Raw genomic sequence first — 19,014 nt, forward strand, 5'->3', positions numbered from 1 at the left:
GCGTAGTGTATCTAAGGGAGCTCATAATCTGGAGCCACTGCTCATGGGACAAGCGCCCCAGATCAGTCTCCCATTTAATACGGAGATTATTTAATAGATCGGGGTAGCTTCTATTATTTAAAGCAGCATATATGGTAGACACCCTCCCCCTCTGACTCAGAGAAGTAAGCATCGTCCTAACAGGTGAGTCAACAATCAGTGGTGGGCCATGAGGGAATTGAGTTTGTACAGCATGTCTAAGCCGAAAATACCGGAACAGAGCAGTATTAGGTACATCAAATTCGATCTTCAGTTGCTGAAATGACTTCAGCACTCCATCGTGGTACAGCTGACCCAGCGCCACGACACCCCTAGCAATCCATATATTATCTAGCGACATCTCATATAGCTCAGGGTATGCACTATTGAACCACAATGGAGTACCGGCATCATGTCCCTCCCAATCATATAAAGTGTGTGCATAGCGCCAGATGAGCAAGGCTTGACGCAACAGGGGAGGCAAGCCAGGCGCTGAGATACCAGAGAGGAGAAGCTGAAGAGGAGAAAGAGAGAAAGTAGGAGAGCACTCCGCCCGCTCAGCCAGAAACCCCCTCACCGTAGTACCTAGAGAATCCCCGACGATCCATTCACTCAGATGAGACAGCTGAGTCGCTACATAGTATAGTCTGAGATCAGGGAGACTTGCCCCGCCGGACATCTGAGATCTGCATAATGTCCTGATAGAGACTCTCGCTGGCCTGCCACCCCATATAAATGAGGACAGAACGCCCTCTATAACAGTAAAGATCTTCTTGGGGAGGTATACCGGAGAATTGTGTAGAGCATAAAGGAATTTTGGCTGCATTACCATTTTAAATAGATTAACCCGACCCAGGACAGACAACGGTAGTTTTTTCCAGCTATGAGCCTTCTCTTTAAATGTCGCTAGAATGGGGTCAATATTTTGGGCCACATAGCTACGCGCCATAGGAGTAATCCAGATGCCTAAATACTTGAACCGCAATGTCCATTGCAAAGGATACGCCCCCTGTGTATTTTCCGGGAGAAGGCCAGAGATGGGGAAAATGTGGGATTTGTCCCAGTTAATTAGTAGACCGGAAAAGATACCAAAATTTTCCACTACCTGTAACACTGCTTGTAGGGAGTCATCAGAGTCTTGCAAAAAAAGAAGCATGTCATCCGCGTATAGCGCTACCACATCCACATGACCCCCAATCTCAACGCCCCTGACCCTACCATTACTGCGCAGCAGGCCGGCCAACGGCTCCACGGCGATTGCAAACAGTGCAGGAGATAGGGGGCAACCCTGTCGAGTGCCCCTCTCCAACGCAAAAAGCTCAGACGTGAAACCATTAGCCGTCACCCGAGCCACAGGCAAGGAATACAACAACTGGATAAAGCTAATAAATCGAGGGCCAAAAGCAAATTTCTCCAGCACCCCCCACAGGTACCTCCATTCTACGGAGTCGAACGCTTTGGCCGCATCAAGGGACACCACCACCGCGTCCGACCCCACCACATCACCCCTCTGGAGATGACAGAACAGTCTACGCAAATTTTGGGCCGTGGACTTACCTGGCATAAAGCCAGTCTGGTCCGGGTGAATTATTGTTGCAATTACCAAATTCAATCGAGATGCCAAGATTTTTGCCAGTATCTTGACATCAGTATTGAGGAGGGAAATGGGTCGATAAGACTCGGGGAGCAGGGGGTCCTTCCCTGGTTTCAACAGGACAATTATATTGGCCTCGGCCATAGAGCGCGGGAGAGCCCTACCCTCTAAGAGTAAGTCAAACAATTGTAGGAGATAGGGGGCAAAAAACGTACTGTATTTTTTATAGACTTCCCCCGGAAGCCCATCGGATCCCGGTGCCTTAGACGCCGGGAGAGACAGGATCGCAGCCTCCACTTCTTCCAACGTGATAGGTGCATCCAAAGCCCCCGAGTCCTCCCGGGACAAGCATGGCAAGGTCAACTGGGCCAAAAAATCCCGAAGCTGATCGTCAGAGTAACTGGCTCGGGAGGCATAGAGCGAGGAATAATAACTACGGAACGTCTCCGCCACCATTGATCCAGAGTAACACAATTGGCCAGCAGAGTTCTTCACACACTGAATTACAGTTCTAGGGGAATCGGACCGGGCCAAAAAAGCCAAGTAGCTGCCATTCATCTCCGCCCGAAAATACTGCTCATGTCCTGCAAAAAGGAGTCTACGCCTGGATTTCTCAAATAAACAATCCGACCACTCGCTCTGCGCGCTCTTCCACAACAGCTCATCAGATCGCAGATGGGTAATAAGGTATTGAGACTCCAACTGCCGGCACAAAGATTCCAACCGCACCTCTTCCCTCTTACTAAACGCTTTAACTTCAGAGATCCGCTTTATAAAGGAGCCTCGCAAAAACGCTTTAAAAGCATCATGTTTTAGCGGCAGATCACTGAATAGTAAATTGTCTTCCTGGAACCCTTCCCAAGCGGCAATCAGGTCTGCACCCTCCCCCAGCAAAGTCAACCAAAAGGGGTTAAGCTTCCACATTTTTGCACCCCGCTCCCAACCAATATTAACTGTAACTAAAACAGGAGAGTGATCCGATATACCCCTAGGGAGATAATCTACCGCCAGCACGTCCGGGGACAGATCAGGAGAAACCAAAACCAAGTCAATACGGGAAAAAGCATGATGGGTAGCGGACTGACAGGAGAAGTGAGTAGCTGTGGGATTACGACATCTCCATACATCCTCCAGCCCCAGTTCCCCCACCAGTCTTGCGAACGGGGTAGGGGACGCTAGGGGAGGGGAGGACGCAACAGACTCCCTCCACCTGTCCATACCACCATCCATAACATTGTTGAAATCCCCTAGGCATATTACAGGGGTAGCAGGGGACCGGGCCAGGAATCGGGCAGCATGACGGAGAACCTCATTATTATATGGCGGGGGGACATATACTGCTAATACATGGAACAATCTGCAGTTGATATGGGCTCGTAGGAAGACGTATCTGCCATATTGGTCAGTTTCACAGTCATCCAGGTGAAATTGTACGGACTTTCTAATCATTACAGAAACGCCTCTGGCACTGCTAGAGAAAGTGGAATGATACACGTGACTAACCCATGGTTTTTTAAGTGCCAACACCCTACCTCCATGCAAATGTGTTTCAGAAAGACAAATTATGTCCGCCTGGTATTTTTTAACCTGAGTCAGGACCAACGATCTTTTAATTTTCTCATTCAATCCCCGAACATTCCAGCTGAGCAGACGAAGCCCCTCAGAAACAGCAGACATGGAAATTATAGAAGGAAGGTGCAACAGGATAGATTAAAGAGACATACATCAAAACCTGGCATCGCAGCAGAGCAAGGCTGAGCAAACAATAAACAGGGACAAGAGCAACCAGTCCCCCTACGCCCCAGGAGACAAAAGAGCACAGAGCAGTATCGTACGGATATAGCGTGTCATTGCACAGTACGCACAGAACTAAAAAGTGATGGCTTAGAAAAAAACAAACTAACCCCCCCCGCACCCACCCTGTATCACCTCGCAAACTTAAGGCATACCTGGATCCCATAACTCCCATTAAGTAACCAAACTAAGGGATAAGGGCCTAACCAAAGAACCTTAGGAAAAGCCCCTACACTATTTTCGGCAAGAGCTCTCCACAACTTGTAGAAAGAAGTAGTACCCCAACCCTGAAAAAAAAAGAAAAAACAACATAGCTAGGCACATGCCCCATTATAAAGCATCAAACAGTAGTAAAACAATGTGGGGCTGACCGTTACCGCCATATCATAACGATGCATAGCAAGCAATACCATAATTTTGCCCCATTTCTATTCGCCCCACATCGCATATATCCCCACAGTGCATTTATATTCACAGGAATATGCATCAGATAAATAGAAACAGCGGTGCAAGAAGAATGAAATCAACATCTGAGCAACAACACATCATCAAGGAGAACGTGGTTGACGTTCCAGCCATGCACCAGCATCTTGAGGAGATGTAAAAAAATGAGTGGTGTTGTTAAGCACCACCCGCAACTTGGCTGGAAACAGCATAGCATATTGTATATTGCGGTCTCTGAGCTGACGCTTGACGTGAATAAATTGAGATCGGCTCTTTTGCACCTCCAGGGCAAAATCAGGAAATACGGAAATATTATGTCCATCTTGTTGAATAGGGCCCTTTGTTCGGGCCAGACGGAGCACCGCATCACGGTCCTTGAAATGCAGGAAGCGTGCAATAAATGTTCTAGCCGGGGCCCCCGGCGGCGGCGGCCTAGGTGGAAGCCTGTGCGCCCTCTCCACCGCAAATTGAGAGGTAAATGCCTCCTTGCCAAATAGATCAATAAGCCACCCTTCAAGAAATGACTCCGGGGAGGTGCCCTCCGCTCTCTCGGGGAGCCCGACAAACCGGACGTTGTTGCGCCGCAATCTCCCTTCTATATCTGACATTTTAGCCTGCATAGATGTCACTTGGGTAGACAGGTCCGCCACCCTCAACTGCAAGGGTGGAGCAGCATCCTCCAAAGCCGATATCCGATGTTCAGTTTCACCCACTCGCTCTCGGATCTTCTGCATATCCTGCCTTAGCAGAGAAACATCCATTTGTACTTGCCCAATCCGGTCCGTGACCCTCTGCTCGGACGCAGAAATTGCCTGCAATATTTGCTGGGTAGAATGCACCTGTTCATCATGGTCAGAGGTGTCCCCCTCGGCCGTCGGCGAGGGCGGGCCGGCCTCACCCCGCTTTGTCGAAGTGGATGCCTGCTGTGGTCTGGCAAATTTCTCCAGTTTCGCAGCAGCGTTAGCTGCACTCTGTCCTCCCCTCACCATGGTATCCCTGAACGGGAATGCAGATCCGGAGGAGTATTACAGCAGGTTCTGCACAAGAGTCAGGACAGAGATGGCACCCCAATAAACGGAGCAAGTATGTGGGCACACTGCAGATAATCAGGAAGCAGGTGTATGTTGTAGAAATTGCAGCAGAGTGAAAGCTGAGTCAGGGGCACCCAAGCTGTCCCCACAGGATAACAGGCAGCTAATGTAGGGCAGCTGGCTCCAGTGAAATGTATATAGTCCATCCAAAAAAGGGCACTGTGGACAGGTATTAAGCCCAAGAGGGAAACAGGATGGCAACCGCAGTCATCGCACCGCACAGCACCTCAGGGGGAGAAGGAGCAGCAGGACTGAAAATGGCGGCTTTTCGCGGGCTTTTTCGCCCGTACTCGGTCTCCAGCGTCACCGCAGTGGGGCCCCAGGCATGCACCTCCACTGGACCCAGCAGACGACAGGGCCCTCCTCTCTGTAGTCCCCCAGCCGGAGGACCAGCGCTCAGACACCGCCGGGTGCGCGGACACGCGCCGCTCCCGGAGCTCCGACGGCGGCCGTCGGAGGGGTAGGGAGCCGGAGACCACGCTGGAAGGTCCACAACAGCACACCCGCGCCGCTCACCGGATCAGCAAGGGCAGCAGCAAAGGCAGCACACATTCAGGGGCCAGCTGGCAGGGAACAGGATCCACAGGTTGGGGTAAAAAGGATGGGTTTGCAGGATTTTAGTGGAGAGCTAAGGCTGCACACAGCTACTCCATGCCGATCCAAGCCACGCCCCTTCTATTGTTAAAGTATTTTAACCCTGTCGGCAGTATAGCTTTAAATATGTTCGTAAAACATATTTCTTAACGCTGTAGTGCCGACATAGATAAAATGCTTTTTGCCATTCTCCAGTCCACATGTAGCATTGCAACATCGGGGTGTATTCAGTAAGAGTCTGATCCATTCCGACAGGCATTTGTTGGAATGGCTCCAACAAGCCCTATTCAATGAGCGGCCAAATCCGTCTGTCAGATTTGCCGTTCCCGGTGCCCCATCCGTGCTGCTGCTGTCAGTAGCTCCCCATGTGTGAGATCACAGGGAGCTGCTGGAGAAAGCCGTGGAGGGAGCCATGTAGCCCAGTGCCGGCCAGGGAGCGCTGTGCTACTGCTGTCAGCAGCTCCCCGTGTGTGAGATCACAGGCAGCTGCTGGAGGGAGCCGTGGAGGGAGCCATGTAGCCCAGTGCTGGCCGGGGAGCGCTGTGCTGCTGCTGTCAATAGCTCCCTGTATGTGAGTTCACAGGGAGCTGCTGGAGGGTGCCATTGAGGGAGCCGGCCGGGGAGCGCTGCCGGGAGAGAGGAGCCTGGCCGATTGGGACACCAGTCATAGGTACCTGCCCGCCAGTAAGCACTCTCTCTCCCTCTCTCTCCCCGCCCCCCCATCTCATCTCCTCAATCTGACTTTTTTTAAAGTCGGATTGAGATTGACAGGAACGAGGCCAAAACCTGTCGGATTTGGCCACGTTTCCGACAAAAGCACATGGATCTGCGGCTAGTCTGCTGATCCACGTGTTTTCCGACAAGTCGGGAATTCCTGACTTGTCGGAAAAAAACAGCCCCTATTGAATAGGTCGGAACCCCATCTGACCTAAATCAGGTCCAACTCTTTTTGAATACACCCCATATTGTCACTTGACAAAATTCCCTGTTTTTGTTTCGGTAATGTTTGTTGCATATTATATTTTTTATTTTAGGCTTGTTTTTCTTTAACAATTGCAACATTAAAATTCATATTTAAGACTGCTTTTTCCTATACTATAGTTATTGCAAAAGCAATTTTACACACATTTCTTATATCCTCAGGGACAACTATTTTATAAAACTGTATTGGTCTACATTTTTTTTTACCTTTAGACTTTTTCCTTAATTATCATCATGAAACCCAAGATTTCCAAAGAATGTCTATTGCATAGGAGAAATTATGTAAGCCGTTTCTTTAACCAGCATAGCTTGAAATCCACAGGGAAATGCAAACTCTCTGCAATACCAATGTAGATATTAATAAAAGTACAACTATTCCATGTCTAGATCTCTGTTATTGACAGTTCTAAGCTCAGCCTGACAATGCCAATAATTCTAACATTTCTTTTTAAAGGAAATTGTAAATGAGTATACAGTAGGGAAGCCAATCCTGGGCCATTTTTTCAATCCCGGGTATCGGGATTGAAAAATGGCCAATTCCGGGTTTCCCGGCATACCCGGGATTGGCTTTTAGCTATGTGGCCGCCTCCTCGCCCCGCCTGCCCCGCACACATAACTCACAATATACTGGGGGTAGGCGGGTGGGGAACATCCTCCGCTCTCTCCTGGCGGCTCCCAGCGGCGTGTGACGGCGCAGCATGACTTTTCACGCTGCGCTGGGGAACCGGAAGAAGGAAGCCAGGCAGCATCTGAGTGTCCTGTGGACGTTCAACGCTGATCCCTCAATCCCCGGGATTGAAGCTTCCAATTCCGGAATTGAATCCCGGACGTTTTTGGCCCTAAATCCCGGGATCCCGCCGATCCCGGGATTGGCCACCATAGTATACAGAGCATAAACAATAATTTCATTAGTCATTACTAAATTATACAGTTGAATAATGCTTGCAGTGCAATGCATAACACTTCTATCATATAAATTGTTATGATGTTATTATTCTCAACTTTGTTTTCCATATCTTTGTTTTCCATATGTTGTCAACTTTGTTTTCCATATCTTTGCTACATGCTCCACTACACTCCGGGACAATTTACTAAATCTTCTAAAACTTAAAAGTGAAGATGTTGCGAATAGCAACCAATCAGATTCTGTTTATCATTTTCTAGGATGCATGAGAGAGATGATCTGATTGGTTGCTATAGGCAACATCACCACTTTTGATTTTTAGAAGCTTTAGTAAATTTACCCCACCTTGTCTTAAAAACTGTCAGGATGTACAAGAGCTTTTAGGGATGTCTCAGGGCCTGAGGGTTTCTGGTCAAAATCTTCTGATTATGCATCATAATCGGTAAGATGTATCAAGCCTTTTAAAGAAGACAGTGGAGGGTTGCCCACAGCATCCAATCAGATTCTATTGAGTATTATTTTAATCAGTGTACTGTAAAAATGATAGCTGAAGCTGCTCCACTTGTAATTTTTAGTAGATTCATCTTCCCTGGGTCAGATTATCCACAAGGCAGTGTAGGTGGCCGCTAAGGGCCTGGTGGTTCATACAGGGTTCATCTGCCACCCATAATTGCAGCAAACATTTGTTTTTTGTAAATGGCTACTAGTGCAGGTAAATTGGAATCCGGTGCAGCTGAATAATGATTGCAGATGCAGATATTAAGCCCCGTCTGCAGCATTGAGACAGTCTGTCAGTGAGAGATGCAGATGGTACAGACCCCTGTGTCATAGTTTGTATATGCATAATTATAAATACTGGTCATCAAAGCGGTCCACTCCCTGAAGTATGACAGACACTCTGCCAGATCAGAGCTACTTGTAAAAGGTGAAAGATGGCTTATAGAAGTCGCAGTCAGACAATAATTATTGTCACCGTGCTGTGTTCAGAAATACCCTAATAAACTACCCTGGAAAATTAAAAATTACCAATGAAAAATAAACTATAAAAAGTAACAAGCTGTCTTTTGAATACTGTATTGCAAATAAAAGTACTGGAACATTGAAGCTGGTACCTTTATGATTTTTAACATACTGTTCACCTTGGCCCACACACGCATATACAGGTGGGCCAAAATTAGTATAAAAGATATATGCTGGGGACACGCGGCGGATTTTATGGTGCTGCAATGTTATCACATGCAGTAAGTCCAGGAAAAAGTAACTTTCCAAGCTTGTGCCCAGGTACTCGCTGCCAGTAAATCATACCGAACCCATATAATCATGTCAGATGAGGAGCAAGTTAATCTAACACAAGTTATCTAACACAAGCTATAATCTTGATTAGGACATTCAAATAAAGAGAGTATGTATAGATATGAATAGATTTTATTGTTACTTTTTTTGCTGATTTTCCTATTAGCTTTTATATTTTAATCATCTTACAGTTAAGTTATGAAGTCATAATGTCCAATATTGCTCATGTAGTGACATTAGGGCAGAGAGTCAGAATTAGTACCCAAAGGTATGCAGGAAATCAATGAAGCATGTCAGAATTGAATAAAACAAATGAAGAATTGTAAGGTAGCCACTGTACATATTGTATCAACTTGTAGCCTTAGGTGAGCACTGCCACCCGAGTACTAGCGCCTATTTTCATAGGGTAAAAATGCACTGCTCACTGTTAGATGTCTCAGAATGGTTTTATTACATTTTCCATTCTGTACCGACAGAGCCGGCCCTAACCAATATGATGCCCTAGGCAAGATTTTGGCTGGTGCCCCCTAGCACCACCACTGGTTCCGCCTCTGACCTTGCACCTCTTTCCCAGCACAATCACCCCCCACCCATAGCAGTCCTTATTTTGGTGTTTGTACCCCCTATATTTTAAATAGGAACAGTTCGCACATTTGGTGCACAGCCCAAAAAGGGGTGTGTTTTTGCTGGCAAGTGGCATGGCCACACAATAGTAACCCCAATTCCAATTACACCGTACAGTACTGCAACTTTATTCACATTTGATGATGCGATAGTGTCCATAATTCATTTTACATGACACGCATAATGCTCCTTACACATATTCCGAACACTACTGCACAACCAATCCACTCACATGCACACAGCACTCACACTGCCACTAACACTGTGACCTCTGCCTCTGCTTGGATACAGATGTGTCCTCATAAATCTTGCCTCAATGCTAACGTCGGGCACCATTTTTTATGAAAATGCATCTTATTTGCATTGCTATGTGGCTAGGATGCACAAGCAGATTCTGCTGATTAAAATGATATGCAGCATGCCTATATATTGTGTGAGGCTGTGGCTGTATCTGCATAAGAAATGCAACACAGAATATAGGCATGCCACATATCATTTTAATCAGCAGAAGCTGCTGATGCCCCTAGGCATATCAAATGCCCTAGGCAATTGCCTGGTTTGCCTATGCTTATGGCCGGCTCTGTGTACCGATCTATATTATGCTCCCTGACTAACCTGAATGACAATGAACATAAAACATGACTTCCAATTCAGAACAGCATAACTCAGACATCCACTAAATGATTAAACAGGAGCTGTAATGTTATTTGAACGTCTGTTTTTCATCAATGAGTCTCCTCGGGAGGTTACTGTATAGACATATAAGGTACCAAACTACCACAATTTTCGAAGGGACAAAAAGAATGGAATGTATGCCATAGGTTATGTGTATGACTCCAGGGAATGCGATGCAATATAGACCTAAGCTGACTACTGAAAACAAAAAATCAAATTTATCAATTTTGAATCACCGCTCAGTTTACCAGCCCACAGTGATTCTCATATTCACATTATTTTATATTATTAATAGATACATTTAATGAGATATTGTAACAATGTCCCTGGACTGCTGAAATAATCTGAAATCTCCACCCTTACTCCACAGGATGTCACATTCCACTGCTTGTAACGTGAACCGTGGGCCTCATCACCCCCCCTCACATAGGGGCAAGATGTGAGAGCTTTAGCAAGTTTAGGGTCTGTGTTATTGAGTCTCTGCTAAAGTTATAGGAATAAGAATGTGCTGTTGCCAGACAGACTTCTGTGTTCTTTTTGTTACTCTAGCTGTCCTCTAATGAAATGTACAAGTGCACCACATGTATAATAGTTTTACGATAATAATGTAGGTGAACAATAGGATGTTTAGAGTGCTTTTAGTACACACTGCATGCAGTTTATTGATTATGAGTGTATGTAAATAAGCTATCTTCAGATATATATATTTTTAAATATTTATATTATTATAATGTTGAAGAAAGCTACATTAAATTAAGCCATTTAATATATGTATTCTTTATATACATACATACATGGGTGCCAGTATGCTGTGACGAGCAAAATTCTGCAGCATGTACCCCTAGTGACACTTAAGGTGCATACACACTTGCCGATACAGTAAACAACGTTGCTCATTTTGTTTACTAAATCGCACAGTCTGTATGCTGCAAACGAAGAATGATGCATGGCCACGTACTGTGTACTATCGCTAGCGATATAGCACAGTGTGTATGCCCGCCTTCGGGTGGCCTGACCTGGGAGGGGAAACGCCGAGCACATCGCCTAGTGTGTACCCACCTTTACAGGTCACACCAACCTGTACGGTTTTGCACATGCTGGAATAAAAGAAAACACGTGTTAAAAATAAAGACAAAGGTTAAATGTAATAGCCTGCTGGTAGCCGTGACATTTCATCTGCTAGATGTTAGCAACATTTGTTTCTGGAACAAACCATACAAGGGGAGCAAATCCATTTCTAATTTTCTGTGTATGGTAAATACTGGCTGCTTTTGCATGTGGCCCACAAATGTTGGACATCTTTATTTTTACTTTGCAATTTAGATTTCAGTTTGAACACACCCCACCTGAATCAGGCCCTATGATTCTCCACGTGGGCCCCCTCCTCTCACTCGGATGACGCATATAAGTAGAGTCTACTGCATATGTGCAGGTCTCTGGGAACATGGCGCCTGCACCATGGGGGTCATTCCGAATTGATCGCTCACTAGCAGTTTTTAGCAGCCGTGCAATCGCTACGCCGCCCACTGGGAGTGTGTTTTAGCTTAGCAGAAGTGCGAACGAAGGGATCGCAGAGCGGCTACAAAAATAAATTGGTCAGTTTCAGAGTAGCTTCAGACCTACTCAGCGCTTGCGATCACTTTAGACCATTCAGTTCCTGTTTTGACTTCACAAACACGCGTTCGCCCAGCCACGCCTACGTTTTTCCTGGCAAGCCTGCGTTTTTCCGAACACTCCCTGAAAACGGCCAGTTGACACCCAGAAACACCCTCTTCCTGTCAATCACTCTGCGGCTGCCTGTGCGACTGAAAAGCAGACCCTGTTTAAAACTACATCGTTCATTGTAATAGTACGCCGCGCATGCACATTGCGTCGCATACGCATGCGCAGAAGTGCCGTTTATCTTGCAGTTGTTGTACATTAATGTGATCATACAGAGAAATAATTATGCAGAAAATTAGTGCGTGTATATTTTTGGCCACTCAAAGATTGAAAGGATAGTAGTAGTAATTTTTCTGATGTTTCACCAATGTTTTTTTACAAGCTATCCAATAAGGATCACCCATAAAAAAAAAATCTTTCTTCCCAAAAACACATAGGTTCAGTGAAACCTGTGTTTTTTCGTGAGAAATCAGCACGGGGCTGTTTCCAGGGATTTGAATCCGCCTACCCGAGGCGGGTGAAACAAAATCCGTGATAAGCCATGGCAACCCGTCAGTAAGAAGAAGACCACCGCCTCGAGCATGCTTAAGACGCTCTGCACGGTTCTTCAGGCTGCAGTGTGTGCCCGGAGCAGCTCTTCTGGGTACAGGGGGCCACTTTAGGCACCCTGTAGGACAAATACAGATCCTGTGGGGCAGCGGCACCACTCATACACCCTTAGTTATGGCCATGTTGTATAATATGTTAAATGGTTTACCAAAGCAAGTTACAAACTCAAATTGTACTGAAATGTTCACTGAATTAAAAAGATAAACAAATATACTATAAAATGTGTTCATTTAATCTGGAAGCCAACATTTTTTGTGTATTTTAATGTGTTTGCTTTGATATGTGAACTTGAACTTCATACTAAGAATTCAGCTAAGTCATTGTTTGCCATTTAAATGGGTTTGGTGCACATACAACACTAAATACAAACATATAACTTCCATTATGTGTAAAAGGTCTTTTTGATAAGTGGAATTTTCTTGTTGTGTGAAAGTAACACGTTTATTGAGATATACTACACCATGATTTGTAATTCTTTCCTTCTCACCCACATGTACATGTTGTCCATGGGGGAGGCAGTCAATTGACTGATGCCAGAATCCCGACACCATCTGCAATACCGGTGGTCGGAGTCCCAACCGCCGACTGGTTTCCCCACTTGGGTGGTGGTCCACGCCACCACCAGAGGGGGAATACACTGGGCCCGAAGTGTGGCAAGCGCAACGAGCCCACGAGGGGACACGCTGCGCTCGCCGCTGAGATCCCGGCTGTCGGGATCCCGGTGACGGTCTCTTGATATGTTTGTATTCAGCGCTGTATGTGCACCTAATCCATTCCTCTGTATTTTGTCTATGTAAATGGAAGTATGGTGTTGCATTTCTGTTGGGGGGGTGCTATCTCAGCAGCTCTTTGCACCTTGGGGAGTTGACTCTATACACCCTTTTTCCCCACATTGTTTGCATTTGCTTGTATCATTATCCCCTCAATATACCAATGTACAGCACTGAATAAGAGATTGGCACTTTAGTAAAATAAAAATGATAATAATGATAGTATATCCCCGAATGTATACTATATTTACTCTGATATAGAATGACTTGAATGTTAAGGCACTCCACTGGAGGCAAGGATGCCCACTGCGGTATTAATCCCTGGGGTTTATCAGCATGAGATGACCCAGGTGTTCCTTCTATGTGAGAATATGGGGGTTATGCAATTAGGTCCGTTTTTTTTTTTTTTTTTTTTTTTTGGCATAGGCGAAAAGTTTGACTTTTCACTATTTTTTAGGGCGAATGGGGATTTGCCCTATTCAATGGCAGGGCTGTTTTTCGCCTAGGCGATAAATTCAGCATGAGCGAAAAACATGTGGATCGGCGAATCCACATGTTTTCTCACCTGTGCCAGTGAAAACGCGTGCTGTTTTCACTGATTTTGAGGCATTTTTCACAATGCCTTTTCAAAAAAAAAAAGTTGAAAAGACATTTGCGGAGATGCCTTAAAAATGGGCCATAATTGAATAGGCAGGGGGGCAAAATCAATAGCTCCAAGATTACTGGAGCAAATTTCATAACCCGGTATGTCTCTGAAGCATTTGCTCTACATGTAGAACTTTTCATTTCAGAAAAGTTACACTATTACAATCTGCAATGATAAAATCCTGGCTTACTCAGGTGCTAAAGTAAGATGGCTTTCTGAGTAATACACAATACTGTTTCCCTGGCCTAAGTTCTCCTGCATGCATCTCTCTGTGTTCCTCATTACAGTGTAAGAAAATGATTATTAATGTAATGTGTCTGTTACTTTGTTATCTTTCAGGTATTCACATATAAGCAAAGCACAATTACTCGTCAGAAGGTAACCACTATGCATCCAACTAGCACAAATGGCGTGGAAGACATGGCATTACTGGGAGATCTTCATGAAGGATCAATAATGTACAATGTTTACCAGCGATACCAGGAGAACAAAATATATGTAAGTTTACCTTATAACTGTTGTAGTTGGAATTAAAGGGATGTAACCTTTTTAGGAATGTAATGTACTGCTGAACCCCAAGAGCAAAATAGATGAGGTTCCTCATTTATGTATTGTGTACAGACCCCGAACCTTGTGCTTTCTGGGTATCAGTACCTGAAGAACCTGCAATAGGTTAGTTTGTATCAGTGTGACAGCAGCACCTGACTAGGGGCCTAATTCAGACCGGATCGCTGCTGTGCGTTTTCGCACAGCAGCCGATCAGGTCTGAACTGCGCATGAGCCGGCGCGGCAGTACGCAGGCGCATGCCAGACAGCCAACAGCTGTCTCAGCCCTGCGATCGCCTCTGACAGGCAATGGCGGTCGCTGGGCGGGAGGGGGGCGGGACGGCAGCGTTTGCCCGCCATTTAGGGGGTGGGTGGGGGCGGGCGACAGCGGCTGTGTGACATCACATTCAGACGCTGCGACCCTCATAGCGATGAGTAGCTCCCGCCAGTGCGCAGGAGCTGTGCTGGCAGCGAGCTACTCCTACAGTAAAAAAGCATCGCCGCTGTGCGATGCTTTTGAACTTGTGAGGGGGGGTCGGGCCTGACATGCGGGGTGGACTGGACCTGTGCTGGGTGTCCCCCCGCATGTCTATGTGACTGATCGTAGATGTGCTAAATTTATCACATCTACGATCAGGTCTGAATTAGGCCATGGTTTTGCCCATTAGAGAAACATTTTGCTGCTGCGATCAGGTCTGAATTAGGCCCTAGGTTCCATGTATTGCTAGTTATGGTTAGGGCGCAAATACGTCAAATTCTCTAACAGTCGATCATCTCAAAAAGCAGCCTACAATTTTTTGAATATTTTTATCCTTTGATGGTGCTTATTGGTCTTTTTGTCTGTGCTATATAATGCTCTGTTTTAAAGAAACTTAGCCCAATAAACTCAGGTGACAGTATCATGTTAGATCATAACCACAATCAAATATATTGTCCTAGGACTATACCTTAAATGGCATATTTCTTAAATAATGTTTGAAGGATAGCCCCCAAAAACACCTGTTTTCACAGGTACCCGCAAATCTGAAGTATCATTCATTGTACCATGGAGGGACTGCAACAGATATCTCTTTATTTGCTATAGTCCCTCCATTTCCAACAGCAGCCGCAGTCCTGCTCAGATCACTTCCAGCATAGGCCCTCATACCGAGTTGATCGCTCGCTAGCTATTTTTTGCAGCCACGCAAACGCATAGTCGCCGCCCACGGGGGAGTGTATTTTTGCTTTGCAAGTGTGCGATCGCATGTGCAGCCGAGCGGGACAAAAAAGTTTTTTGCAGTTTCAGAGTAGGTCTGAACTTACTCAGCCCTTGCGATCACTTCAGCCTGTCCATTCCCGGAATTGACGTCAGACGCCTGCCCTGCAAACGCCTGGACACGCCTGAGTTTTTCCTACCACTCCCATACACATGTGCAGTAGTAACCCGATCGCTGTGCTGCGAAAATCATCAGCGTGCGATCAACTCGGAATGACCCCCATTATGAGGGTGATTCAATTGTTGTGTGTATTGTAGCTCCTGTTTAAAGAGCCGGGGAGCTAGAGGCTGTACTTATTGTGGATTTCTGCTCACACCCTCCAGAAGTGCTCCTGGTCTTTAATTAAACTTTTAATTATGTTTTGTGGATGGAGTTGGATAAATGATCTATATAATAATTAAGGTCTGTCCCATCTCCAAAAAGGATACATGTTGAGGCATTGTGACAACTATAGAAGCTCGTAAATATGATCAGCTTTCCCTTGTTCTTTGAGGTAAAAGATGCAGTTAGTGGATTGTTCATATCTATATAGTGCTGCTTTACTGCACAGTATATGACTTGTTCAACAAGGCTGCTCTTCAGATTTCTTTCAGTGCTAGCATTACTTTCACTTACTACAAGCCTGGCCCAATAATTACACTTATGAAGAAGGTGTCCAGGCACTTTGGGTGGAAGCAGCAAGTATCGCATTTTGCTTTCAATGCATTCCGCCACTCTCCGCATGCATATCAGCATTTACTAACGCTGTATGCATGAAGAAAAACACAAAGGACAGCTCTTGCGGTAAGAGCTTCCTTTGCGATGATAGGACTTCCGGGTGCCCGATCCGTGCATGCATTGAGTGACGCACGCGCAGGGGAACGTGCTGGGAGGGATCCGGTTGGATCCCTCTCAGAAGGGGTTGAGCGATAGAAGCCCATAGGCATAGGACGACGCCATCTGAAGATTGCAGTATGTCACTGATTGAACTGACATTGGGCATGCAGTGGTTAGTAGTCAGTAAGAAGGGAGTCAATAGAAGATACCTCACTGAGCCCCGTGTATACATTTCTTGTGAACTTGCAGATATGTTTGCCAAATGCTGCCTGCTTGTTAAAGAAGCACTTTCTCTGTCACATGGCAGCCTGTGGCAAAATAGTTACAATAATAGCGTGATGTATGAACTTAGTTACTGTAGGTATAAATACTCCATTTATTTCATGTATATAAATCAACGTCTTTCCTGTATGTTAATGTCTCATAGTGCTTTTCCTTGTACTTTTAATATGGAGTAAGCTTAATGTCAAGCACTGGCTTCCAGTTTGGCAGGATTGAAATAGTTTATTTTATCTTTTGGTCACTGCTGAGCATGGCTTTTTAGCTGTGTTTGCCTGAGGAAGACTGAGACCATCTGGTTAATTATCTTGTTCGGCCAATCACTACTCATGGAATCATTGCTACAGTAACAGGATGTGTCAATTCAATTATTTGTGTCTCACAGTAGTTAAAACCCATCACTGCCCTGAAGGAAAAATACATAGACGAGATGTTTTACATGTATTTTAGAAAACTTATAATAAAAAAAAAGCTTGAATATCCACTCATGTGAACATAAACATCATCCATTATTATTTAAAGAACAGCTATCAAGCACTGAGGGCTCTTTACTAACATCAAATTTAAATTTGCAGTAAACCAGATCAATGAAGCAGACATTTGCCTCCATAGTATATATAGCCTGGAGCATTTTAAAAGAGCATGGTGCCCGTGTTAAGTCTCCATTGCATATGCGCAGAGTAGACTGGCACTGTGCCAGAGTTTACTGAGCATGAACATAGCTTCAGAAAAAGGGAGCTGTCACCATTTTCCCAGTGATTTTTGCAGTGAAAATTATAAAAATAGTCTATAGGACCCAGGTGCACCGCACCCCCTGCATCCATTATAGAAACACACCTGTATCTGGCTATAGAAAGAAAAATGCTTATGGACTGATTCAGAGTTGCATGCAAGTCTGTTTTTTAAAAAAAATTTTAAGCCTTGCTATTTTTTCGCACTGCGTATGCTCTATACAGATGTGTCCTCATACATCTTACGTTAATACACCATGCAGCGGGAGATGCCTGGCGTGAGTCAGCCGGCAGCTCCCGGGCGGCTCTGCTAATGTCTGGCGTCTAATGCATATTATTTGCATTGCTATGTGGCTAAGACACACAAGCAGCGTATGCTGATTAAAATAATATGCTTATATTCTGTGCGTGACTGTGGCTTTATCTGCAAACGACATGCTACGTTACAGTGATTTCCAGGAAAACACTGTATCATAGCATTTCGTCTGCAGATACAGCCATAGTCACAAACAGAATATAAGCATGCCGCATATAATTTTAATCAGCATAAGCTCCCTGTGTGTCCTATTTGCATAGTGATGCGACTAAGACACATTTAAATGGAAAAAGTTGCACATAAAGACACGCCATGGTATGGCTGTTTAACGTGACTGCAGCAAGGATGTAGGAGGACACATCTGTAGCTGAGCATACACAATTGTGAGCACCTACAGGAGATCAAGAGACATGAATCACAGCTGCATCTCTACTTACAGCTGAGTTTATGCAACTGGGTGGCAAGAGGTATTTACATGTCAGGTAAGTGTTCAATGGTCTTGTCGCTAGAATTGCAGGCTATTCAGAGGTGAGCATATGCAGAAATCCACCTTGCACCAGGGTTAGAGCTAGTGCAAATGAGCACTGATAGGGATGATTGCTACTTTCACAAGCAGACAAATAGGGGACACCTCTGAATACAGGTGAAGACCATAAGTGAAACTAAGGGGTGGCCATTAGGCAGATTGCTAGTAACTTAATCTAATTACAGTCTGCCTGGTCAGGAAATGATCAGATCTGCATTTAATTCTGAGCACACAATGTGTCCGCAGGTGCAGCCAGCTTCCCTGCGTCTCTGAATCAGCCTGTTATTGTGTATTTCTTGGAAAATAGTTTGTATGTATGATACTACAGTGTACCTCATTTTCTGTGGCATGTGCTGGTCTGGCCTTATAGCCAAGCTCACCACATTTGCTACTACCATGAAAACGCACAGAAAGTTATGAGACATTAAAGAGCAAATCTCTGCCTCTTACAGAGATTCTTGTGCTGAAATAACACAATAGTTTAGAAATATATTATTGCTATCAATCAGTTTAAACAATGTATTTGGACACAGACATCCAAGAAACGGTATTTTTCAAGAAGCGGAGAAATTTGAAACGACATCATTACCAAAATATTGTAGGTGGTTTTTTTTTAAATTGTATCTTAAGATGGCGTTATATCACGCTTTTTCCTATGGAAAGGGCTCCCAGAGTGCAAATATGCATTTAGAGCACCTTGCCTCCTCTGGCTCTCTCAGTGTACATGTGTAACCTAAGGTGATATATGTGCAGTAACACTGCATGGTCTGATAAACCTTTGCCACTGGAATTTGCCCCAAAAGTAATGGTATTAAGGAGCAATTACTATGCACCAGAGTAGCAAC

At 45.1% G+C, this 19,014-nt stretch overlaps 1 protein-coding gene across 1 annotated transcript in view; it reads left to right on the forward strand.

The window, feature by feature from the left end:
- MYO10 (myosin X) overlaps positions 1-19,014 on the forward strand; it is a 457,089-nt gene that overhangs the window by 117,275 nt on the left and 320,800 nt on the right. The window contains exon 3 of the mRNA XM_063922946.1: positions 14,039-14,197. Within this exon, the coding sequence (XP_063779016.1) occupies positions 14,039-14,197 (159 nt within the window). The remainder of the gene's footprint in view (positions 1-14,038; positions 14,198-19,014) is intronic.

The sequence above is a fragment of the Pseudophryne corroboree genome, chromosome 5, assembly GCF_028390025.1.
Source record: "Pseudophryne corroboree isolate aPseCor3 chromosome 5, aPseCor3.hap2, whole genome shotgun sequence".
Classification (NCBI taxonomy): Eukaryota; Metazoa; Chordata; class Amphibia; order Anura; family Myobatrachidae; genus Pseudophryne; species Pseudophryne corroboree.